Genomic DNA, 25,066 nt, shown 5'->3' with positions numbered 1-25,066 from the left:
AACATTCAGCAGGTGTTGGCAGAACACTAAACATTTTTTGGAAAGTTAACATGGTCCAATATGGCCTATCGCTTTTCAGTATAACTGCAGTATCCTATATGTATATATGGATATTGATTATCAGACAAATAATTCATATCAGATTTGCTGTGTAAACTGGTACACTATTTCTGCTTGCTTTGTGAGCTGTACTAGGCTACTTTGACTGATAAACACTTTATAGCATAATCCGTGACTAAGGGTGTAATCCCCCTGTAGCAAAAATGTAATTTTAATGTATTTTATTTGAAATTATAATCCAATTATACTTACCCACAAATACCTAAATGGAGGAACATTAGAATAAGGGAGTTACAAGACTAAGTTTTATAGGACACAAATAATTAGTAGTTAAAAGTAGTGCATAACTTCAGTTACTTTATATTAAAGGATGCACAGATTAGTAATTTTTAGTAGTGCACTGCAACTGTATCAGGGATGTGCCTTATCAGGCCCAGACGTTTCCAGGTATGTGCTATTTACTTCGTTTTTAAACATCAAGGGTTAGCTTTTCGCGCGATATCAGCTGCAAATCTCCAGTCCTTTTTCCTAAATTTCAGACTTCAGCTTTACAAACAAAAACAGCCCCACAAATTTACTGAGAAATGTGTTTAATTGTACGAAAAAACTTTGCCAAGCACGTCGAAAGAAAAGTTCTGCCACGGTATACGCAGGAGGATAAGATTTCAATCAGGCAAACCGGAAGTCTCCTGTTTCCTGCCTTGTAGTTGGGTCCTGTACAGCAGCCCGTGCGAGGCTGTCCTGGAGACCCCGCGCTGCCTGCACCTCTATCGTCTCGGGTGAGTTTGTTACAATGTAGCAATTTCTCTATTAATCCAAAAAACTGTTACAAAGCTGCAATATTCGCGAACTGCACGCGAGCCACGAACTGCACAGCTACCGCAATCGAAGCGCCACGCTGCCGCACGAACCGGCGAACATGCTCATTTTCCACCGAATTCCCAAGCATACCCCCCTCATCCAAGAGTATTCCAACATTAACTCATATTTTGCTTACAAGGAGAGATAGCTAGCTACGCAATTGCGTTTACGCTTCAAATCAGACAATACTGCCTTGTCTTTGTCAAATCGAGGCATCGTTGTGCACTAGGGGTGTTAAAATTGTGTCACTCGCTGGTTTGTTTTGAATGTCAAAGCCTCAAGCTAGCTGTACGTCTCAATATTGTTGATAGCTTGTTGGCTTAGCTGGTTAGCTAGCTAGGCTAACGAAAGTCAACCCAGATGCGTTAAAATGACTGAAAATAGAGGCAAAACAGTGGTTTAAAATTAAACGTTTTGTTAAATTAGTGTTTTAAGTCAGCAGTGTGGCTACGAAATACTCCGTGTTGTGAGTAATAAGCGAAATATACATGCAAAGCTCTTTGAAAACACTAGCTAGCATGTAGCAAGCCTCTTGCAGTGACTCCATTCATATCCTGCGTACTAGCTGCGCTCTAACCGAGCAATGGCTACGATCTGCTGCTGCTTCAGAGCGGCAACTGGGTGTACGGTCGCTTTATAGGTCTCGGTAAACTCGTGGAAGCTGATTTGAGATGGTGTTTTCGTGTTGTTGGAAACGAAAGGCACAGCTGGTGTTTTGAGTTGTGGTAAATTCAGCGGGAGGCGAGAGCCCGTTCTCGAAATCTTTGCAGGCGGAGCGAAAACCGCGCGTTTTCAGTTTGTTGTCTATTGCCATCCGCTGTTTTTTCGGATTTTAACAAATATGAGTTCTGCTTGGTCTCTCGATGGGTTCGTTACCACATGGGGATTTCTGTTGTTGATAAGTGTAGGTGTTAAAAGACGTTGAATTTTTTGAAAATCAGTTTCTGTATTTAACTGTAAACTTTATTATTATTTTATAATTTAAGGACCTCATATTTTATTTATCACGTCATGCTTGCTTTATCCTAACAAGACACCGAAATATCTGACAGTGATAGGTGATGTAATGATTTAATGAGTCATTACTCATAATTTGAATTTTAAAAACACACAGGGGAAAATCAAGGACTTTGAAATTAATGTGATGGACTTCATAAATGTTTATTAATATTGTTATTAACTAACTATGTAGCCCATACTACCTAAGAGTAATTAGAGTGAGTTTATGTTATTCGGAAACTATAAGAAAAACATTAACATTGAAATTTGTGTTGATAATGTATATCTAGAATGGGTTAATACCATAAAATTTCTTGGTGTGATCATTGATCATAAGGCCTGTTGGAAATCACATATCACTTATGTGAGGGGAAAGTTAGCACGGGGCATTGCTGTCTTGGGGAAAGTAAAACAATTTCTGGATAGGAAAACATTGTATATGTTATATTGTGCTTTACAATTACCATACATGAGTTATTGTGTAGAGGTTTGGGGCAATACATATAAAAGTAATATTCAGACTATAATCATAATGCAGAAAAGGGCTATTAGACTAATAAATCAGGAGGGGTATAGGGCTCACACAAACGCACTCTTCATTAAGACGCAAACTATAAAATTCCAGGATCTGGTGAAGTTTAAAACAGTGCAAATAATATATAAGGCAAGGAAAGGGATGCTCCCAATCGAAATAAGTAAATGGTTCTTAGAAAGAGAAGGGAGGTACAATTTTAGAGGGAAGTGGAATTTAAAATTACAAAGAGTAAGAACAACATTGAAAAGGATGTCTATTTCAATAGCGGGAGTTAAATTCTGGAATGAATTAAAAGAAGAAATAAAGGTCAGTAGTGATATAAACCAGTTTAAAATAAAACTCAAAAAAGAAATTTTAAATAAGTATAAGAATGAAGAAAATGCAATTAACCCAAGACAGCAGTTAAACTGATGTTTATTTTCTTCTGCAAATTAGCAAATCTAAATATAGTTTTAGTTGAACATGAGAAAATATATTTTTGTGATGTTATGTTCTAAGTTGAAGGCATTGTATACGTTTTTTGTTGTTCAAATTTAGATGATGATGATGTAAACCTGAGGGGGTAGGGCTAAATAAGTATATACTTCTGCCTACTTTTCAAACAACTACATGGAAAGATTTTATGAAATGTTGGTGAATGTATATGTTTGAAATAAAAATGAACTGAACTGAGTGTTTAAATATAACTTAGTCTTTTTGGATGCCAAATGACCATGATGGTTAGTCCAGCTTACTGGATAGCTTTGGAAGCAAGAAAAATGTTTAGATTTTTAATGCTTGTGATTTTTCAATAAAATGCATTTCTAGACCTGGTAGAGTTATGACATTTTTACATTACAGCTTAATCCATACCCTAAACTATGTTGGAATTGAAAGTATTTCTGTATCTTGACAAATTTTTAGTCATAAAGAGTAAAATAATACATTAGTTCAGTTTAAAAACAGAATTAGAAGGTTTTGTGCTTTTAGAGAGATACTGTAAGCTAGTATAGGCTGTTCTTCATCAGTGTTGCACATCGATAGGTAATTAAATGTTAAATGTTTAGTTGTACTCTAATAAATTAAAAGGAACGTATCTTATTGTGAAATTGTTTTACTGGTGTGGCTCACTAGAGATCAAATTCAGTTGTATGTGGCTCATTAACTGAATATAGTTTGAACCCCCTCTTTGTCTAAACTAACGATCTGAGAACATAATATTAAGATCTGTGGTTTCTTTTTGTAGTTCTTCTAAGGAGTGAGCAGCTAACTCAAATCTATGTTCAATTACAATTATGACTTCCAACAGTTATGAAAACAAGATAAATGAGGTAACAGAAATATTTTTGCTTTCTTTTTTTCTTTAGTTTCTTTTTGCAGCAGTACGCTAATTTTGCCTTTCGTTTTTTAATCCAGTGTACTTGTTTTCTTTACAGTGGTGTTTATTTGCCTCTCACTAAAAACCCCAAGTCACGCCCCCAGATGCTGTGACAGTTTAAATTTGGTTAACAAGCAAAACAAATTAATCTGTTTGGAAACCGACTGATAACCAGGAGTCCAACGGGGAGCAACAAATATATTATTTCATTATTTTTTTAAGTTAATTAGGAACAAAGTAATAGTGATTATGATATTTGCACCAATAGAATAATTTTGACGTTTTCTCATGATGACAAGCAGTGCTGAAAATGTTTTATTGCTACTTTGCAGTGCTTTACAAAAAAAATTAACAAAAATTTGTTACTTCAAAGGATTAGTAATATTAAATAATCATATGAAATTAATTCCTGTCATGCTGAAGAAGCATAGGACTTGAAAAACATCACTGTTCTGTAGTTCACTATCAAGTGTGGCAAGCCATAAATCAGCTTCTGTGTAAACATTAGGGCTGCCACAAACGATTATTTTGATAGTCGACTAGTCACCGATTATTTTTGCGATTAGTCGACTAATCAGATCATCATCCATTGGACGTACAGCGTACAGCTTATTGCACCAGCAGCATCTGGTCTTATATAACTATCATTAGCTTACAGCTTGAAGTGTTTGTGCTAACTAAAAATAAAGACAAGATGGTAGTTTATTAATTTTTAATGAAATTTGCAGATTGTTTCGGTGAAGTTTAATAAACTCCTTGCTTTCTAAAATATAACAGGACACCGGAGTATATTCTCCAGCGTCTCACACTTCTGATAATCAGCTGTCTGCTTGACAGTTTTAGCTGTGCAAAAACTATAACTTTAATCTCAGCCAAACCGATTTACTCAGGAACAAATAAAATACTAAAGAAAGCCAAACAATAACATTTTTAAGTTATCTAAGTGACTTATATATATGTTTAACCTGACTAGCAAAAGACGGCCGTGGGTTTGAAAACGATTTGTTAGCCTTGCCCCCGCCTAGCTGACGAGCTAGTGGGTAACAGACGTCTCCGAAAACGTCGGAGCGCTTTTGAAAATATGTGGTGTCTTGATAAACTGAGCAGATATTTGAGGTTTACACAGCTACATTCTCGCCTGAAAATATGTTAAACGTTTATTTTGTGACCCAGAAAGAATAATAAGAATAAAGTTAAAACTAACTAGCTGCCGCCATTGTTGACAACTGCGCTGGGCTGCGCTATGAATTCTGGGACACAGCTTCTTCTTCTTCGGGGTTTAACGGCAGCTGGCATCCTTGTACATGCAGTGCTGCCATCTTCTGCTTCAGTCCGTTATTACACTCTTAAATCCTACTACTCATTCCTGCGTCCTTTGTGATCTTACAAAGCTTCAAACGATGCGTCGACTATTAAATTAGTCGTCGACGATTTTAATAGTCGACATAATCGTGACTAGTCGACTAATCGTGGCAGCCCTAGTAAACATGGAGACAAAAATGGCTGGGTTCGAGTCCACTCTGGACATTTCTTGTGTATCATTCCCCTCACTCTCACTGTTCTTTTGCATTGCTCCCTACTGCCCTATCAAAATAATAATAATAATAATTAAAGCGTGCACTGACAATGAAATAAATCAAGTTGTCATAAAAACAATTTCTCATCTTTAACAGTTGTCATGGATGATGAAGACGGCAGGTGCCTTCTAGATGTAATTTGGTAAGTTAATGATGACTCGATGAAAATCGGCTAAATCTCATCACAAACTGGTCAGCCATTTCTTCCCTTGTACTGTGAAGATTCACTTTGTTTTCTCTTGCAGTGACCCAGAAGCTCTCAATGACTTTCTTCATGGATCTGAGACCCATGTGAGTATGAGTGGGGGAGGGTTTTTTTTTTTTTTTTAAAAAAGAAAAGAAAGAAAGATGTCTCCTTTTTTTTTTTAAGTTTATGATTTCTATTTACAAAAAGTGAGTTTGTAATTGATGTGATGAGGAGTCATAATTATGCATATTTTTGTTAGTGCTGGCATCAGTTAGTGAAGTGTGACTCTGTACTTAAGTCACTTTAGATTACACGTTAATGCACTCTGAAACCTGCTTCCCTCACTGCTTTCATGTAATTTTCTTATTGCTGTATCTGCTTAATGGTTTTCTTTGCTTTTGATTTGCACTATTTGTAGTTCCAGCCTCCCTTCCCTTTTTATTTGGCATATTCACAAAATGAGAAACGATAATACTAACGCTTCCCAACTCTGTATTACACCTATCATTTTGCATTTTTGTCACTTATCCTTTTACTGGTTCTTTTACAATCTGGGTTTCCTGGACTGTATTCTGTCCTTTCCTTGCCCTTCCCCTGGCTGATGGTTTGTATATTTATCTGTCCTGGTGACTTTTGCCTGCTGGTTTGGGTGCCTTTGGTTTCCATCTTTCCTATCCTTTGTGGGTGTGTCTGTAGTTGGACACTGACGACCTTTTGGATGGTTCAAGTGACCCCTCCAGCTCATTCTTCTCTGCCACTGGGGTGAGTAAAATCCCCCAATGCTCTTCCTTCTGTTTTCTATTTATATATGTCGCATGCTTCACCTATTACTCCTCTCCCATCTACTAACAAATCTACACTTGACAGGCTTTGTTTTGCTGCATTCTGACAAGATATTTTTGTGGGGTTTTTATATTTGCATTACTTTGTTCATTTCCACCCCTTACCATCATATCTAGTGATAAAAATTTACGTGTTACCTGATTTCACTTATTTCCTCTTCGTTTTCCTCCGTTCCTTGAAGGGCCACGTTCCAGAGGTCCAGCCTACAGCCCAGCTGTCGGCCAATGAGTCAACAGGCCTTCCTAGAGTCAGTGTTGACTTGGACTTCTTGGAGGATGATGACATCTTGGGAGGGTCCCCAGGTGGAGAAGGTGGGAGCAATGGCATTGGGACAAATCATGAGCCATGTGACATCTTGCAGCAAAGTTTGGCTGAAGCCAACATCACAGAGCAAAGCTTACAGGAGGCAGAAGCTGAGCTGGACCTGGGCTCCTTTGGAATTCCAGGCCTTACACAGGTGGTTCAGACACTGCCTGATGCCAGCCTTGCTGGGGCTGGAAACAGTGCTGTTGGTGTAGGCATTGGTGTTGGGGGAGCAGCAACAATTTTTCCCGGGTCAGCCACGAGCACCACTGCTACTCCCTCCAACGCCACAACTGACATGCTAGGGTCAGTCCTTGCTCAACAGGGCCTTCAACTCCAATCCCAGGTCATGAACAAGGCAATCAGTGTTCAGCCATTTATGCAGCAAGTGGGCCTAGGAAATGTGACGCTTCAACCCATTTCAAGTCTTCAGGCTCTTTCTAATGGGAGTCAATCTGGACATTTGGGTATTGGACAGATTCAGGTTGTGGGTCAGCCTACCGTCATGACTATCAATCAGTCTGGCCAGCCAATCCTGGCTAAAGCCATGAGTGGTTACCAGTTGCACCAGTCTGGGCCAGAGGTATCAGGTGCTGGTCCTCAGCCAGGGCTTGGAGGCTCAGGAGGTGGACTTCTGATCCAAAGTAATAAAGCTACTCTCGGATCCCCAGCTTTAAATGGACCGGCTGTTTGTGTCAGCAGCACAAACAGCAGCAGTGGTGGTACAATGACTGCTCCTGCTGGGCTTGTGGGTTTTGGCAACACCCTTCTAAGTTCAGGAATAGGATCCCAGACACAACCTCAAGGCCAAATCATGCAGAACGTGATCATCCAGCGCACACCACCACCTATTCAGCCTAAACCCCCTCAGGGGGGAGCCATCCAACCGAAACTCTTCAAACAACAACAGCAGCAGCCACAGCCAGCACCCCAAGTCTTGCAAAATGATGCCCACAAGGCCCTAGGGCTGCAGCAACTTCCAGTTTCTGCTGCTCAGAATGTAGCCTTCCTGACAGGAAAGCCAGGCTCCAATGTTGTCCTGAGTACTCAAGCCACAACTCAAGGCGCTCAGTTTCAGCAAACCCTCTTCAAGCCACAAGCAGCACAACCATCTGGCAAGCCCCTGAGTGTACACTTGTTAAACCAATCTAGCAGCATTGTTATTCCTTCTCAGACAGTTCTGCAAGGTCAGAACCACCAGTTTCTCTTGCCACAGCTGCAAGCAGGTGGGCAGATCCTGACCCAGCACCCCGGGGGCCACATCATCACAAGCCAGGGTCCTGGTGGACAAATCATTGCAAACCAGATTTTAACTGCAAACCAGAATATCAACTTGGGTCAGGTGTTGACGTCGCAGAGCCATCCTGGGGCAGCCCACATCCTCTCTGCACCCATTCAGCTCCAGCCTGGCCAGATGGGCACGCCTACCCTCTTTCAGATGCCTGTCACATTGGCTCAGAGCCAAAATCAGACACAGACCCAGACTGTCTCAGGTCATGCCCAGACAGTCATACAGGGCATGCCAATTCAGAACCCCCTGACCATGCTGAGCCAGGTGGAAGGACTGAGCCCCGCTGTCAGCCTTCAGCCAGCCTTGCAGCCTCAGCCAGGTGGAGTCCCTAGCAGCACAGTAGCAGCAACTATGGCTCAAGGACAGCCTGGAGAGTGTGTAACTGTGCTGGGAAGCTCCACAGACCAGGCTACTCATCCCACTCAGCAGCTTGTACCACAGCCATCTATCCTTGCCATGCAGCCGGCTTCTACTGTGTCCACGGTTACCACTGCATCTTCCTCCTCTCCGTCCATGTCAGTTTCCACCTCTTCCTCTGTCACAGCAGTGGGGCTGGTCCCCCCTCAGGCTCAGCAAAGTCCAGGGAGGTTACTGTTCACCAACCAGGGCCCCAGCATGATCCTGAGCCAAGAGTCTCTGCAAATGTTTCTTCAACAGGTCAGTGTTCAAACTTAAAACTTTTGCTTACCTTGTGTTCAGTTAACATTGTCTAAAAAGATGAATAACATGCATGGAGTGATATCTTGGTTTGACCTCTTTGGTTTACTATTTTACTCCCCCTTCCCTCCAATCCCCTTCCTCCTTCCTTCCCTCCCTCATCCTGAAATGGTAAATGTACTCCAATCAGGAGCAGCACCACCAAACAGAGAATGAGTCAACCCCCTCTGTGGGCGTACCTGCATCTGTAATCGTCAGCAGCAACAGCATCACTACTCCGGCCCCTGCTGTCCATGACAGCCAATTAACTGACTCTTGGGTGGGCCAGAGCCACAGCCCTTCCCCTATGGTAAAGCAGGTAGAAATGCCCCTTTATGTTGAGCCCCACCCCCTTGTTGCTGCTGCTGCCTCCACAACAATGTTAGGATATCTTATCTTTTCTCCTTACTATTCTGTACCTCTCTTCTGCATTGGTCATTGCTTCTATGGCGCTCACCCTTGCTCTGCATTTCCAAAGAACAAATATGATTGTTGGCTTGCGGCTTCTGTGTGTTTCTTACGTTGCTTAATTACATGCAAAGGCATGATCATTCCAGTTGTCCATACCTATTGCGTGCTAACTACTCTGAATTTAGGACTGGCAAACAATATTCAAAGGAATATCTTTTTCTTTTTTTTAATTCATTTGATATTCTTAATCAGTTCTAACATCCTTGACTCAAAGCTGAAATGGGCAAAAGTTATGGTATAATTGGACTATATATTTTAGCATGCTGAAATATACGAGATCTAATCTTTTTTGGCCTTTTCTGGATTTCTGCCTACAGCAGTAAGGCTAGAATAATCTCTTCACTAACACTGCTTAGTCACAGTAAATGAACTCATCTTCATCTGCTGCATTACTGATTAAGGACTGATGAATTGATTCACTCCACACTATCTTCCACCTCTCACCCCTCTGTCCCCTAGTGTGACCAGGGTAATGAGCCCCCCCAAAACCAAAATGACATGTTCACCTATCCCTCGTCCCTCAAGTCTGCAGATCACCTCCTAATTTACCACCACAGACCCACAGATCTTGATTTCTTGCTTTTGTCTACAGTTTTTCTTTTTGGCTCGCTAAATAATCATTGCCCTCTTCTTATGTGTAAATGCTAGAAATAAAATCTGTGAGCTTCTACTACTTTTACTTTAAAATCTATTAGTTTTTAATTCTAACACTTTGCTTTTGTGTTTGTTTGGTCGTTATTTACTTGTGTTTGTGTACGTCGGGATTGGGTGATAAATCTGTATTATTATCTATTAGTTTATTTGATTGTTTCTTTTTTTCATTTTAAAGTGTGTGAGTGTATTATGATATTTGCAATTAGGATTTTTAACCTAGGTGTAAGTATTAAACTCAGTATTATGATGCATACATATAGTACATCATAATAAATATTGATGTCAAAAACGTGAAAAGCCATATCGCCCAACCCTACTTTGTGTCAAATCTCAGATTGTGTGCTGGACACTTATTCGCTATAGACTTTTTGTATGTGATTTTTCTTCTTTTTTTATGTGCTTAATATCCTGATTTCATTCTTCCTTAAACTGTTTGCTCCCTTGAATCAGATAAGCATACTGTATTTTGATTCCACTTCTTCAGGTACCCTCCAGTGGACATCAGCAGCCTCTGAAGATCCATAGAATGTCTCCTTGTCCACCTGCCACAGCACCACCAGTGGCAGAAAGTCCCCAGCCTTCCCAGTCTCCTCTTACTCTGAGCCAGCAGATCCAGTCACCACACCACCAACAGCAGTCACGCCCTCCCTCTCAGCCTCAGCCACAGTCGCAAACTCCTTCTCGCTCATGCACACCCTCATCTCACCCTCCACTCTTTATTGTCCATAACCAAATTGCAGAGTCCCCCAAACCAGCTCTACAGGGCCAGCCACAGCAAACGCCACCCCAACAGACACACATTCAAGTTCAACTTCAGCCTCAACCGGCCTCTCAGTCTGCCCCTTACCAACAAGACATGCCTCCTATGTCACAGTCACCGAAGCCTCCACTTGCACAACATCAGTTCACTGCAGCTCCTGTCAGCGCTTGTGCCACCACTGTGGTTAAAACTCATGTTCCCATCCAGGGCCTGACATCAGATCAGCAACATAATCTGCAGTTAGTAGGAGCACAAATTCAGACTCTTTCAGCCATCTCTCAACCCTCACCTAAGCAGAAACAGCTGCTGGAAAGGCTTCACCAGGTATCATTACAATGTTACACATTTCTTCTTACTGAAAACTTGTAACGTAATTAGCATACAATTAGGGATCTTGACTGTAAAATCACTGTGTGTATTTTTGACTTATTCTTTTTTCTGAGGTTCAGCAGCATGCTAAGTTGCTTTCACTAGTACAGTTTGTATTGTCATGGAAAAATAATATATGCGATTTCTGTATATATACTTAGTTGTTATTTTCCTTTTGTTCAGTTTAGTTCCATTTATGATTTTTTTTTCTGTTATCAGTTGGGTTAAATACATTGTGAACATTACCAATAAACCTACCAGTACAATATCAGCATAACTAAATTAGGAGCCTAAGCATGCTCCAAAATATTTTGAATGTAGGTACAAATATATCTGTCCTGATGGTATTTCCAGGTCCAGCAGAACATCATGCTACAAGCTAAGCAGCCTACTCAGCCTCAGCCTCAAATCACCACTCAGTTTAGTTCCCAGCAAGATGTGCCTCTTGATAAAGTGGTGATTGCATCATCATCAGCCAGCACTGGTACACCTGCTCAGCTACCCTCAATGCTGCAGCCGACATCAGTGCTTGTCAAAACTCCTACAGGTTAGACATTAATTATTGTCAGTGATGCAAAACAGACGTTGAAGTGTTTCCTTTTGTAATTATCTTTATTCTTTATTGCTAGCATCAAGTGACTTACAGGTATTCTCAGGAGCCCAAGGGCAAGCTGGAGCAATGGTGAATCAGACTGTCACTCCTGCCAGCCTTACCCAGCCTGCACAGGTATGTAATATAACCCAATTCCCAGTAAGAACATATGTGTGGTATTTGCCTGGCGTTATTTTGTGCTACTCTAACACCTTTGTCAGTGAATATAAAATTTAACAGGGATAGTATTTTCCCAATACATTCCTTTTGTATGTTTTGTCACTTTCTGCTTTTAAATTTCCCTCTTGTTTTCCTTTCTCAGGTTCAGCCAAAGCCAGGAGTGATAAGCTCTGTTGGAGGGGTGACTCTGGGGAAAGGTGGCATGCAGATACAGGTGTTGGGAGCTAGTCTGACTCAAATGCCTGCTCCACAGCCCCCAGCTTCAATACAAGCTCAGGTAAATGAGCGTTGCTACATGTTTGTACTGCCTCTGGTATTTAAGTTTTAGTATGAAGGGTTTTAACCCTTACACTTTATATTTGTTTGTTCCTGTTACAGACAACAACAATAATGAAAATGCCTTTCAGCGCAGAGCCCAGTAAAGAAGCCAGGTATGTTCCATGGTAATTTTCCAGGGCTTCTTTTAATTGATTCTTAAAAGCCATATTTGTGAACAGTATTAATTTTACACACTTCACTGCAGGATGCTAGAACAGCTAAGGAAACATCAGGGTTCAGTGCTTCACCCAAACTACAGTGCCCCTTTCTGCTCATTTGAGGACACACTGCACAGACTCCTGCCTTACCATCTCTACCAGGGAACTGCCAACTCTTCTCAAGATTATCAAAGAGGTAACAAATTGCCTCTTTTGTAAAGCTACCAATAGGGATGGGTATCGTTTAGGTTTTATCCGATACCAGTACCAAACCGGTACTTTTGAAACAGTGCCGGTGCTTAAACGGTGCTCAAACCGGTGCTTAAAGAATGGAGAACACAAAATTGGTCCAAAAACCTCTCATGTTCAGCTGTTTGTAAAAAGATAATAATGTTAGCCTTTTCTGCAGGTATGGGGCATATATGGTATCACTCTTGGCTGGAAGCAGTGCTTAAACAATGGAAAAAACACAAACCTTGTCCAAAAACCTCTCATGTTTAGCTGTTTTCCACTTTTTCTTTGGTCATTTTAGCCTTTTTGGCCAGGGTGACGGGAGTATCTGCCATCAAAAAAGAAGACAGCCGCATGTAACTACTACGGTGTTTGCTAGTTCACCTTACATGCATTAATGTAATAACGTGGTTAGCCTACTCAACGTAAATTACACACGAACAACATTAAGCTACTCACGCAGAGAAGAACGGCTGCTGCTGCCATCACCATCCGTCATCATTTCTGCTACACTGGCAGGGCTAGGGGCCAGGACTCTCCTCTTTGGGTTTTTGGGGGATGTTGCTAACTCCGGGTCCGATAACAGGCAACCCACCCGCAGTAGATGTGTGAGGTCTCGCAGCAAGCTATCAAATACGGTGCATTTCTCGGCTTAAAAAAAAAAACGCTATGCGTTGCCAGGTGTTTCATCGGATTTGAGGTGTTACCTCCTTTGACAGTATCACAGTATCAGCTTAAAGCACTTGTTGCAGGCTGCTGAGTTTGCATCTTTTGCTGTGAAGTACAGCCAGACTTTTGACCGCTTCGCCTTGGGCATTTTTAATCTGTAGCTCTGCTCTAAAAGAACTTACGTACCTGGACCCGCCTACTATCCTCAGAAACGTAAAATGATTGGCTAGAATCCAAAGTGTATGACATCTCAGAAAAAAAAGCACCGAAATGTGCGCTGCTTTTCGGTCTGGTTACTACCGTTTATGTCAGAACCGCTGCCATCGTGGCACCGGATATCGGTACCCATCCCTAGCTACCAATGTATTGCTTGATTTATAGTTGAGAATTTTCAACAATTTGGTTCTCTTTTACACAGTGGATGATGAATTTGAGAAGGTCTCCAGCCAGCTGCTGAAAAGAACTCAGGCCATGCTGGATAAATATCGTTACCTGCTCTTTGCAGAGTCAAAAGTAAGTTTATAAATCAGCATGTTCACTGCAAGCATTCTTAGTGCGTTTTTGTCCTGAATTGATTTTAAAAGTGATGCTGTTTGGCATATGAACATGAGCAGAGACTGGGCCCCTCGGCAGAGATGGTGATGATCGACCGGATGTTCATTCAAGAGGAGAAGGTTGCATTAAACCAGGACAAGATTTTGGCAAAGGAGAGGCCAGGTATTTTACCACTGTCTGTGGTTATTAAATTATTAATAAATAATTAAAAAAATTATTAATAAAATTTTGTAGGTATTCAAAAATAAAGAAGGTGTGTTTTAATTATACATTTGTTTATTTACTTGCAGAAGAGTTTGTGGCAAATGTGCGAATGTTGGAGAGTGTTTCATCCCAGCAGAAATTATCATCTGCTGAACCCACCCCAGTGAGCGGAGGGGTATCTGCTGCTGTCCCTGCTCCAGCGCCTGCTGTTGCTGTTGCTGCTGCTCCTGCTCCTGCTGCCATCCCATCCCCTGTTCCAATCATTGCCCCAAACCCTCCGCCTGCACCCACACCAGTTTCTGCTCCTGCTTCTTCTCCTGTCTCAGTTCCTTCTGCGGCCCCTTCTCTTTCCCCTTTCCCTCCTACCAAGCTCGTGATAAAGCAGGGTGGAGGCAGTGCATCTGTGTCCTGGTCCAGTAGCTGTCCTCCTCCTCCAGCTCCACCAGTCAAGCCAGTGGCTGAACCCACTAGCCAGATCTCTACAGTTCGTACTCCAGCATCGTCATCCTCATTTTCATCCTCGACATCAAACTCTCAAGCGGCTGATGATGATGATGCTCTTCCACAGCGAACGAGCAAACCGCCTATCAAGACCTATGAGGCTCGCAGGAGAATTGGTTTGAAGCTAAAGATCAAGCAGGATCAAACGGGGTTCAGTAAGGTGGTCCACAACACTGCCTTAGACCCAGTGCACACACCTCAACCTCAGCTGAGCAGCCAGTCTATGTCCCAGACTCAGCCGCAGTCTGAAGCTGCTGTATCACAAGCGAAGGTTCACCCTTTATCAACCCCTTCGGCCACGGTTATCAGAACTCAGTCCCCTGTATGCACTACTTCGTCTGGCTTGTCAGTCACAATATCAACCTCTCAGTGTAACCCATCACTGAGAGGAAGTGTTCCCCCCATTTCAGCCTCATCTTCCTCCACCTCTTCATCCCATACTTGGTCTTCATCCACCTCCTCATCTTCCATTCAAATGAATGGGACTTTGGATCACCACGACACAGGTGGGGTCAAACACAACCCTGCCTCTACTGCCACTTCCTCACAGACAACTTGCCGTCTTCCCCTTCGAAAAACTTACCGGGAAAACATTAGTCCTCGGGTCAGACCTGGTGTCCCAGGTGGAGGAGATGAAAATTTGTCCTACCCCAGAACCACACCATCACCCCCCAGACACGAGGCCTCAAATCCTCCCTCAGAGCGGACAGTGATAGCAAGTGTGAAAGTAGAGAAGAGAGACAGGGAGGCTTTACTCACTCACACAGATTCAAGCCACGAAACTGGCCGTTTGGGGAGTGCAGTGCAGGGGCTGGACGAAATGGATGTGTTTAGTCGTGGTATCAAAACCACGCAACACCATCATCTCCCACAGCTTCTAGACAGAGAAGGGGCAAAGGAGAAAGGGGAAGAGCACACAGACCAAGAGACAGATGTAAGTAAATATAAGAGGTTGAGTGGAAAAAATCGACATAAGGCAGGAGGAACATTCAGAATGGACCAGCATGCCCCTGGGCCCCCGTCGCCAGAGTCTTCCTTCACACGAGACTCTTTGCTTCCTGCCAAACGCTGCAAGTCAGACTCTCCTGACATGGATAACGCCAGCTTCTCCAGCGGCAGCCCTCCAGATGACTCACTGAATGAGCATCTGCAGTGCGCCATTGACAGCATCCTTAATCTGCAGCAGGAACCCTCTACCCGCGGACACCATATTAAAGGGGGCAACAGCAGACCCCACCAACACCAAAGTCAGCGCCCTGGGGGCTCAGCGCCCTCATCACACAGACCTTCAGTCCCATCCTCTTCCTCTGCTTCTTCATCCTCTTCCTTGGCCCAGCACCCTCAGGTTGGTGGCCGCGGCCACAACGGCAGCCTGGTGCCCCAGACTCAAAGTAGATAACAGCCCCTCAGCCTCGGACTCACAAGGGGAACTATGAAACAGTTTAATGAGGCAGGGGAAAGGGGCACTGTGAAAACAGTATCACTGTAGTACTCTGCCAGGCTGTGTTGGCTTTGTTTGTTTATTTGAATTGTCCAAACATTTCTTTGTCATTTACAGTCTAAAGTTGCCCCATGATGGAAATACAAACATAGTCAAAAATGGTGAATTGCAGACTTGAACATGCTCGACAGATGTGCTCCCTCAGCCAAATTCGAGTAACAAGATGAAATTGTCAGTGACTATTGTTCTCTAATTCTGTCTTCATTTTTCACTTTGGTCTTTTTTTCCCCCTCATTCACTTGTTCATACATTCCTTTCATGTGGTCTGAGCACCAGTCTCTGTCCACAGCGGTTCATCTTCTGGTTTAATCAGTGTCGTAATGAGCATCAGGCATCTTATTCAAACAGTTTAAAAGGTAACAGCTTTTCACTAAGAGAGCTGCAGAAGAAAGGCCAAAGAGGTTACAGCAGTGTAGTACTGTAAACAGTCATAATACATCCAGTGTGCTGCCGGACCTACCATATTTGATTCTCTTATCACAAAGATAGTGTTGCTCCAGAGATGCAAACAACAAATGCTAAAATGAAGCAGTCCAACTCTTTATCAAGACCACGCTTCTTTATGTAGTGTATTAACCCTAAATATCAGTTGCTTTGGTCTTAAGGTAAACTCCTCTTGAATTGAAAAAAGTGAGTACCATCAACCTCTGTGTGTCTCCATTTTAAACAGATATCATGTCTTTTTTTCTTTTCTTTTTTTAAGTAAATGTTGAGGGGAAAAAATTGAACGTTTGTAAAATTGGTTTGAAATTGACTGCTCAGATGCTGTTGTACTGTCAGGATGTAAATGAACTTGTAAGAAATGCATTTTTTTCTGCTTCTATTGTCAGATGATTTTCCAGTTTCTTGTTTTTAGACTGCACCTCCACTCACCCCCCTGTTGCCTGTGATGCCAGGTTAGGACTTTATGCATTTCAGTCAGCAGGGGTCAGGCAAGGTTTCTGTGTTTTCTGTCTTTTGGATCTTCCTGTCACTGTATGCCTGCCTCACTTGAGTTTTTGTTTTTCTTTTTGTTTGTTTGTTTGTTTTTATTTTCCCCCCTTTGTATAAGCCTGGTGGACAATTCAAACACAAACACAGCACAAGCATTGAAATTGAAAAAAAGGAACAATAATAATGTACAAAAAAGACCGTGAGAGAATTTGAAGTATAGTATTACAGATTAATTTTGTATTGTATTTATTGTGTATAATGACACTTTTTAAAAAGAAAATGTACATTTAGTAAAACTGTAAATTAAACCTTGCTTCTTTTATGAAATATTGCAGTGTCCTGTCCTCTGCTCTTTTATTCCTCAACTCTGTTCCACCACTCGAGGCTGCATTCCTTTCGTTTACTAACGCTGACCGAGGAGGACTGTATGATAGTCAGGAGGAGGAGATGGTGGTAATGGTTTCAGCACTGGGGTGTGTTCTCTATCGGACAGTCAGCAGGTGGTGCATAGAAGTGAAATCATAGAGCTGGTTTGTATGCGTCATTGCTTGGAGAATCCGCAGAATTTGGAAAGAATAAGTCATTTTTACATGGGGGGTGGGGGACTAGCATGTCTAAATCTAAGGCATGTGATTATACTGAAATACAACTATTGTAAAACAAGGAGTTTCCAAGGTATAGTCAAAAGATTGCAGAGTGAAGTTGTATATATTTAAAATGTGCATAAGGACTGTGGGAGATTTTGTCTTTTTTTTTTTTTTTTTTTTTTTTTTTTTTTTTTAAAAAGCAACTCCACCCAAATTATTTATTCGCAACCCCCTCCTCCAGTCCACGCCCTCTAGCCACGACTTAGTTCATCCTTGCCCTGAGTAGAGTGTTAGTGCTGCCCACATATTGCCAGGCATCCCTGGAAGAGGAGGTGTATTAAACTTAGAGAAGCAAGCAAGGAGAGAGAGAAAAAAAAAATCCTCGGTGTGGTGCGCCTGTGTGTCTGAGTGTTTGCCTTGGGTTTTTTCAGCAAGCAGATTGGGAACCCTTTCCAGATGATCTGAAGCTCATCTGAAATACATTAAACCCAGGAGAAGAACGATCCTCTAATTCAGCTGCGTTGACGCTCCACTGAGGGTTCCTATTTGCTGTTAGAGGTACACCCATACATGTAGCTGCAGCTCCCCAAGAGACTGTTTTCATCTCCTTAAGCCAAAATATTTTCCAGGCTCCAGAGGGCAAGATTGGAGAGCTGGAGGGAACTCCCTGAAGAAGCCTGCATAATAACTTGGTAAATACTCCTTTTAAACTTTAAATGTGGCAGTAATGATTGGCTTGCATTTTAACTGAAAATATGTAGCTGTAATTGTAAAGTAGAGGGAAAACTAAGCTTTGATTTGGTATATAATGAGTGCAACAATTTATAAAGTAGCTAAATAACTTTCTGTATAGGCTTCTGATATTTTTCACTCCCCTGATACTTGCTGCTCTTGCACATTTCAATGTTACTTTCCATGTTCCAGGTCCAAAATTTTGTTGCAATTCCGGTGTGCAAACCCACGAGGCATTTTCCTTCATCCTTAAACATTATAAACGGATCCCAAAGCCTAAACCAGCTTTTTGATTTTCACAGTGAGACCATAAATCCACGTTTACTCGTACAGCTTGGCCGCAGCAGAACTTTTGTATATAATGGCTACATTTAATGCCTCTCCATTAGATCTCCAGGGTTCGCCATTTTGACAAGAGGGCTTTCCACACTGGTCTTATGACATGTCAGGACTGTGATTACTGTTTTCCTCGGGGGGAGATTTTTTAATATCCTAGTTTAAATTGGATTTGCAAGAGAAGCTCTTCACAGATGAGCTAACATCTGTTGACATGTGTCTTGCCTATCTTCCTTAATGTCAGTCTCTTTCTATAATGAGTTATGCCTTTGACTCTTAATCCAGGGTTTCTGTTTATATAGACTGCTGTAAAAAGATAATTACTCAAGGGTTACATTTGTTTTTCCATGAGAACACTATCTCCTGAGATGTCTCCTTGTATGAGCAGTCTGTGCACGAATTACATGTTCCACTTAGGGGAACTGCAGCGGATAAAAGAATGTCTTACTCATTTCACTGTAAAGGCATGAGCTGTGCCTGAGCAAATCCTGATGCAGGGCTGGGTTTGCAAGTTTTCCAACATGAACACCAACTTTTTCCAGGCATCCACTGAAAATGCTTGGCAGACTGAGGGTGGGCTGAAGTTTGCTTTAGATTCCACATTGTTTCTCTAGAATGTGGCAGACTTTGATCAAGCACACACAGGTTTCTTTTGGGATGTGGAGTTATCTCTTTTTTTCTGTTTGATTAAACCTCTACCTGCCTCATTTTCTCCCTGCGTTTCAGGATCTAAAGGTTTCAGTGTGTTGACTCAAAGGAGAAACTCCCAACTTTAAACTAAACACCAGCCCTATCGTTTCTCTAAGTGTGTGCAGAGAAGGGCTCAAGGACAAGTGAGCAGCATTCGTATAAATACAGGAAACACCTGAAGGTTTTTCCAAGGCTTGGCCACAGGAAATATAACTCCAAGCAACTGATATAACTCTGACACTGATTTTTGCAAGAAGCTCTCTATCCTCTTGTCAATCAATATGTCACGCTGGGGGAGAAAGAATGTGAAGAAGGCGCCTGAGGTGATCCACACTGTGACAGAGGGACTGAAGTCCCTGTACCGCGAGAAACTGCTGCCTCTGGAGCAGTACTATGGATTCCATGACTTCCATTCTCCTAGTTTGGAGGATGCAGATTTTGACAATAAGCCTATGGTGCTAGTTGTTGGACAGTACTCCACTGGAAAAACAACATTCATCAAGTAAGACACTACAATGCTATGGTATACATTTGCCCATTCTTATATCTCCTGAGTATTTCTACTTTATTTAAGTGACAGCAAATATAAACAAACAAACAAAACAAAACAAACTACAAGCTTTTTGTCTGATTTACAGGTATCTGCTGGAGCAGGATATTCCTGGGAGCAGGATAGGTCCTGAACCCACCACTGACTGCTTCACTGCCATCATGCATGGGGACGTGGAGTCAGTCATCCCAGGGAATGCCCTTATTGTAGACCCTAACAAGCCTTTCCGCAAACTCAATCCATTTGGAAACACCTTTCTCAACAGGTGAGAATCTGGCTTTTATTCACAGTGCGTTGTGATTTTTTTCCCCACTAAGCGAGACAGTTACATTTTAGCATGAAATAGGCAGAACATGTGAGAGAACTCATGGAGGGAAAACAGAGAAGGAGATATTAAGATTACAGAGAGTGTTTTAGCTCTGGAATTTCAAGTGCTTGTGCCAAATTTCAGAGGAGGAGGCACTTGCCTTATTTGTGGAAAAATGGTGAAACAGAGCGATATCACCCAAGAGGGTGATGAAAGTTCATGTACTCAGGCAGGAACTGCAATGTATTAAAGTTGAAAACTGAGGTTAGTGGGGTCTACAGCCTCTTAGGGTAAAGAGAAACACAGAAGTCACAGACTGTGGAGGGACTGGAGAAACTGTAGGACAAACGTGACGTTTATTCCTGTCATGTTTACTGCCCAAGCTGATGTTTTTCCACTGTTGTTAGCCAAGGAAGAAGTTACGTCTTACAGTGAAGTGAGGTACTAGAGGCATAGCCACGCAGGCCAGAAGTGACAGGAACTTAGAGTGCTTCTGTTAATGGGCTCCATCATGACATTCTGGTGCAAGTTTTCCAAGCATGCGTTCCTGTCTCCCTCAGCAGGGTATGTTTGAGAATGTATTTGCGTCTCTCCTTTTGCGTTGACTTCCTGTTCTAGGAACCAGTGGGCTCGTTAAGCCCATAAGCTGCAGGAAGCAGTGGTGTTGTTCTAAGCCCCACATCGTTAGCAGGCCTTATTGTTTGATTCTGGCAGTAATGGTCATTTTCCTTCAGGAAGCCCAGAGCAAAAGAGGCCTGCTTGCACACAATGGCCTTCAGTGGGAGGGACAGGGTGTGTGGACAGAGTGGCTTTCAATCTGCTCCTGAGATCGCTCTGGCTTTTTTTGATAAGAATTGACTATTTCCACATAATTTAGACTCTTAAACAATCTTATGTCATTCTTTGTTTGCTGATGAATATGCTAGATTCCAGTGTGCCCAAATGCCTAACCAGGTTCTGGAGAGCATCAGCATTATTGACACACCAGGGATCCTGTCTGGTGCCAAACAGAGAGTGAGCCGAGGTGAGGGAAAAGGCAAAGGTGAGGAGAGGGCATGGGGGGCCTGCAGAGACACACGTCCTTGAACATCAGCTCACAAACTCATCTCCTTGGCACGCCTGGCTAACTCATGGGACCAGTATGCTCTGTTGCAATGACATTTGGCAGCAGAGATTAAAAAAAAAAACATCTCTGCAGTACACAGCAGCCATAAAATCATAATAAGGAACAGAAACAGTGCAGTCAATTCTGCGAGCACATCTGGAAGAATGTACTGTTGAGCATTAACTATCACAATCACCTCACACCATTTTGTTTTTTTCTAATTTAATATTCACTCATGCTCCAAGCAAACCATTATTCCAATCAATCTGCATGAGCAACTAACAAGTTTAAAGTGTCAGTATACCCAAATTATGAAAACATATTTCCTTGCTTACCGCTGGTGGTATTTAGCCATGTAAACAGTTTTGGTTTGATCACTAGAATTTTTTAAAATATTCATCTGCAAGATTTGCTTCTATATCCTAAGAGGATGGAAGTAAATAAGATGTTAAAAGAGAAGTCTCAGTTTCTCACTCAACAACAAATGGACTGGATTATTCAGAGATACTGAGATGCTCTTTTAAAAGTAGGCTACTACTTTTTTTTTTTTATCAGTTCTTGTGCTGTGTGTACCACAGTTCAGTTATCAAAAATTTAGAGATGCTTTCTTAAAACCAAAAAAGATAAAAACCAAAACTATCTATGTGGCCATCCCACAAAAAGTATGTGGAATGTGTTTTCTTTGGGGGGATTTTGATGAACTTATGATTTAGTAGAATCATGTTGATACAGATCAACCAGTGCCTGAAAAAATATTAACTAATTTATTAGACTTTCACTTTCATACATTAAGTCAAAGAATTCTTTTTCATTATGTCTTGCACAAAAATGAAGCCTCTGTGACCGGAAATTCAGTCTTTGGGATTTTACAGATTATAATCTTTAGGGTTTGTGTCTGTGTCGACCTTCTTCCCTCTCCTGACCCTTGTTTGTTCAATGCATACTCCACATTTAGGTCTACGGATGAATCAGTGATTGCATCTTTTTTGTTTAAACAGGGTATGACTTCCCAGCTGTACTGCGCTGGTTTGCAGAACGTGTGGACCGCATCGTCCTGCTGTTTGATGCTCACAAGCTAGAGATATCCGATGAGTTCTCTGAGGCCATCGGTGCCCTGAAAGGCAACGAAGACAAACTGCGTGTGGTGCTAAACAAAGCAGACATGGTGGGCACCCAGCAGCTGATGCGAGTGTATGGTGCCCTGATGTGGTCCCTGGGGAAGGTATTTGGCACTCCAGAGGTTCTACGTGTCTATATCGGCTCCTTCTGGGCAGAGCCATTGCTGGTAAACGACAACCGTAAGTTGTTTGAGCTGGAGGAGGAGGATCTCTTTGCTGATATTCAAAACCTTCCTCGAAATGCAGCCATACGCAAACTCAATGATCTGGTCAAGAGAGCCCGTCTGGTTAGGGTGAGCGAGTTGCATATTTGTTCACGTCTCAGCATGTTTTCATTAAATGATTATTCAGAAAGTCATATTGGTGCACTCTGTGTGTTTTATTTCTCGAAATCCTAGGTCCACGCCCACATCATCAGCCACCTGAAGCAGGAGATGCGTTCTGTCTTCAGGAAGGATAATAAAAAGAAGAATCTGATCTATCAGCTACCAGTTATTTTCTCCAAGATCCAGCTTCAGCACAACATTTCTGCTGGAGACTTTCCAGACTGTGCTAAGATGCAGGTTTGTTTGAAACACTGGCTTTGTTTACAAGCAACTTCTGTTAACTTGTGGTTACAACAGGAAAGTTTATTCTAATGTAACTATTAATCTAAGGACTAACACATTATTCTCATTTTTAAAGGAACAACTGATGGTTCATGATTTCACCAAGTTCAAATCCTTGAAGCCTAATCTGATGGCATCCTTGGATGAGTTGCTCTCCAGTGACATTGCCAAACTGATGCCCCTCCTGAGGCAAGAGGAGCTGGAAGCAGGTGATCAACCAGGTGTGCAGGGTGGTGCCTTCTTGGGGACCCGTGCTGGACCTTTCTCAGAAGGTGACCCCTTTGTTGAGGAAAATGGAGAGGGTTGTGAGGAGGAGGAAGATTGGGTGGTGACCAAAGACAAGCCCAAATATGATGAAATCTTCTACAACCTTGCTCCCAACGAGGGGAAACTAAGCGGCACCAAGGCAAAGGACTGGATGGTGAGCTCCCGCCTGCCCAACTCTGTTCTGGGTCGCATCTGGAAGCTCTCAGATGTCGATCGTGATGGCATGTTGGATGATGAAGAATTTGCCCTGGCCAGCCACCTAATTGAGGTCAAGCTGGAGGGTCATGGTCTTCCCCCTGAGCTTCCCAACCGTCTGATCCCACCCTCCAAACGTAGGCAGAAAGGCTCTGATGCATAGACCATCTACTGGCTGTCACACCTATGCTACTGTTGTATTTGCTCTTATTTTCCTGCAGACCCAAATCTAAACGTTGCATGTTAGGTATGCAACGTTTCCTCTGAGAATGATTATAATCTTGCACAATGAACATGCTGTATTTAAATATAAGTTGACAAACAAGGGCTTTCAGAAAAGGATTGTGTATAAGTCAAAGGATCTGTTTGCTTCTTCCCTTTGACTCCTCAAAGTTGGCTTTTTTATGATGAATATATATTTGCTGAGCAGAAATGAAAGGCTGAGTCTAAGTGAGCAAAAATCTGCATGTACTTTTAAAAACTCCAGAGCAATTTTATTCTTAAAAAAAAAAACACCTTTTTTGACATTTTAACATTCCTTCAGTGTCTAGATATTAGAGATTATTTGTAGGAATATGCCTTTTTTCACATGTGATCAGTCCAGTGAAGCATCATTTAGAAATTTATTTTCAACTTATTTTGTTGTGTTTTCAGCATTTTCTTCTCCATGTAACAGAACAATCATGTACAAATCTAAAAATCTGAATGCATTTCACTCTGATGCTTTACATGTCACATTTTTGTGCTGAATTTATACATTATTTTGTAAATTGTCGCTGTTTACGTTGTATGTGCAGGATCAGGATCTGCGTTGCATAAAAGAACATTACATTCTCAACTAGACTGAATGAATGCCATGTTACTGACTACTGTACACAGCTCTGCCAACTGTTCTTATGTTAACAACCATTGTAACCAAATAAAACTACCTGACTGTGTCTAGTGTCTTTGGTTATTCTTTCATACAAGCAAAAACTTTTGTACAACTTGAAAAGGTTTTTAAACTTAGTTATCAAAATGCCTACAATCTGAAAATAAATAACCTAAAATGGAAGTAATAGCTATGGGGGTTTGATTTGACTCTTTTTCAACAACATTTTGTGTTTTATCAAGCTCACTTGGTCTCTCAGTGACAGACCACATAAACAGTGACTCACAGTCTCCTCTGCCAAGTCCCCATACCACCATTTTCCGAGGCTCTTTCCCTTGTCGTTCCCACCATCTGAAGCCTTTTTTCTGCCCCTCGTTCTCTTGCACATACACATGCAGTCTATTTGTACCCCTTCATCCCAGTTTAGTTCTATGTTCGCATTCACATTAGCCTCCCAGCACACAGTGTTTGGTTTTGGTGTAAACTATGTGGTATGAGCGTGAATGTGTCCTGTGTAGAGCTGCGTATTTCACATAAGAGTTTCAGGCTTTCCTAAAGAAGGAGTGGCCTCCCCGCCTTCTTTTTCCACTCCTCCATGGAAAGAAACACAAATGAGAAACAGAGGCAATGCAGCCCTTTCCTCGCAGCTCTCCAGCTTACAGTGACTCACATGTGAAGAATGTGGTGGGCTGGACTGGGAGTTATTAATATCTCCTTTCCTAGGGTCTGCTAACTTTCCTCAGGATCTAAACATTGTACCTTTATGAAAGAACTTAAAATTCCCCTTTTGGACTGTTCCCGAGTGAGCCCTGCTGTTTACCACACCCTCTTCTATGTATCTGAGAGAAAAAGTGTGAGGTGATGTGTGTGGAAAAAACAGCTAAATCATCATAAA

At 42.0% G+C, this 25,066-nt stretch overlaps 2 protein-coding genes across 6 annotated transcripts; both read left to right on the top strand.

Annotated features, from left to right (window-relative positions):
* The first annotated feature begins 772 nt into the window (after positions 1-772).
* bicra (BRD4 interacting chromatin remodeling complex associated protein) lies at positions 773-17,132 on the top strand. 4 transcript variants are annotated; one of them, XM_085379894.1, is made up of 15 exons: positions 775-839; positions 5,486-5,531; positions 5,635-5,680; positions 6,273-6,338; positions 6,601-8,670; positions 8,861-9,028; positions 10,319-10,918; positions 11,318-11,510; positions 11,593-11,690; positions 11,878-12,012; positions 12,114-12,166; positions 12,259-12,407; positions 13,530-13,624; positions 13,726-13,828; positions 13,957-17,132. In XM_085379894.1, exons 2-15 carry the CDS (start codon positions 5,491-5,493, stop codon positions 15,768-15,770), a joined length of 5,631 nt encoding a protein of 1,876 aa, XP_085236020.1. In that variant the 5' UTR covers positions 775-839; positions 5,486-5,490; the 3' UTR covers positions 15,771-17,132. The 4 variants fall into 4 exon arrangements, with proteins under 4 accessions (XP_085236019.1, XP_085236020.1, XP_085236018.1 ...); XM_085379892.1 differs by lacking the exon at positions 8,861-9,028 and having other exon boundaries at positions 776-839; XM_085379891.1 differs by lacking the exon at positions 8,861-9,028 and having other exon boundaries at positions 776-839; positions 13,723-13,828.
* Positions 17,133-17,658: 526 nt separating this feature from the next.
* Positions 17,659-24,238, top strand: ehd2b (EH-domain containing 2b). Of its 2 annotated transcripts, none has more exons than XM_085379905.1 (7): positions 17,659-18,084; positions 19,187-19,652; positions 19,789-19,965; positions 20,934-21,049; positions 22,111-22,523; positions 22,629-22,793; positions 22,915-24,238. In XM_085379905.1, the coding sequence occupies exons 2-7, from the start codon at positions 19,432-19,434 to the stop codon at positions 23,461-23,463; spliced, it is 1,641 nt and encodes a 546-aa protein (XP_085236031.1). In that variant the 5' UTR covers positions 17,659-18,084; positions 19,187-19,431; the 3' UTR covers positions 23,464-24,238. The 2 variants fall into 2 exon arrangements, with proteins under 2 accessions (XP_085236031.1, XP_085236032.1); XM_085379906.1 differs by having other exon boundaries at positions 17,662-18,084; positions 20,934-21,031.
* Positions 24,239-25,066: the final 828 nt, after the last annotated feature.

The sequence above is a fragment of the Rhamphochromis longiceps genome, linkage group LG14 (assembly GCF_057381845.1).
Source record: "Rhamphochromis longiceps isolate RC_006_pf linkage group LG14, R_longiceps_female_GT1.1, whole genome shotgun sequence".
Classification (NCBI taxonomy): domain Eukaryota; kingdom Metazoa; phylum Chordata; class Actinopteri; order Cichliformes; family Cichlidae; genus Rhamphochromis; species Rhamphochromis longiceps.
This window is presented reverse-complemented; position numbering and strand designations above follow the sequence as displayed.

Excerpts from the sequence above, each read along its gene's own strand:
- bicra (XM_085379894.1), top strand. The coding sequence starts at position 5,491 with ATGGATGATGAAGACGGCAGGTGCCTTCTAGATGTAATTTG. Across the intron at positions 6,339-6,600 it reads CATTCTTCTCTGCCACTGGG|GGCCACGTTCCAGAGGTCCA; the intron begins GTGAGTAAAATC and ends CGTTCCTTGAAG. Across the intron at positions 13,625-13,725 it reads TGCTCTTTGCAGAGTCAAAA|AGACTGGGCCCCTCGGCAGA; the intron begins GTAAGTTTATAA and ends GAACATGAGCAG.
- ehd2b (XM_085379905.1), top strand. The coding sequence starts at position 19,432 with ATGTCACGCTGGGGGAGAAAGAATGTGAAGAAGGCGCCTGAGGTGATC. Across the intron at positions 19,653-19,788 it reads GGAAAAACAACATTCATCAA|GTATCTGCTGGAGCAGGATA; the intron begins GTAAGACACTAC and ends TCTGATTTACAG. Across the intron at positions 22,524-22,628 it reads AGAGAGCCCGTCTGGTTAGG|GTCCACGCCCACATCATCAG; the intron begins GTGAGCGAGTTG and ends TCGAAATCCTAG.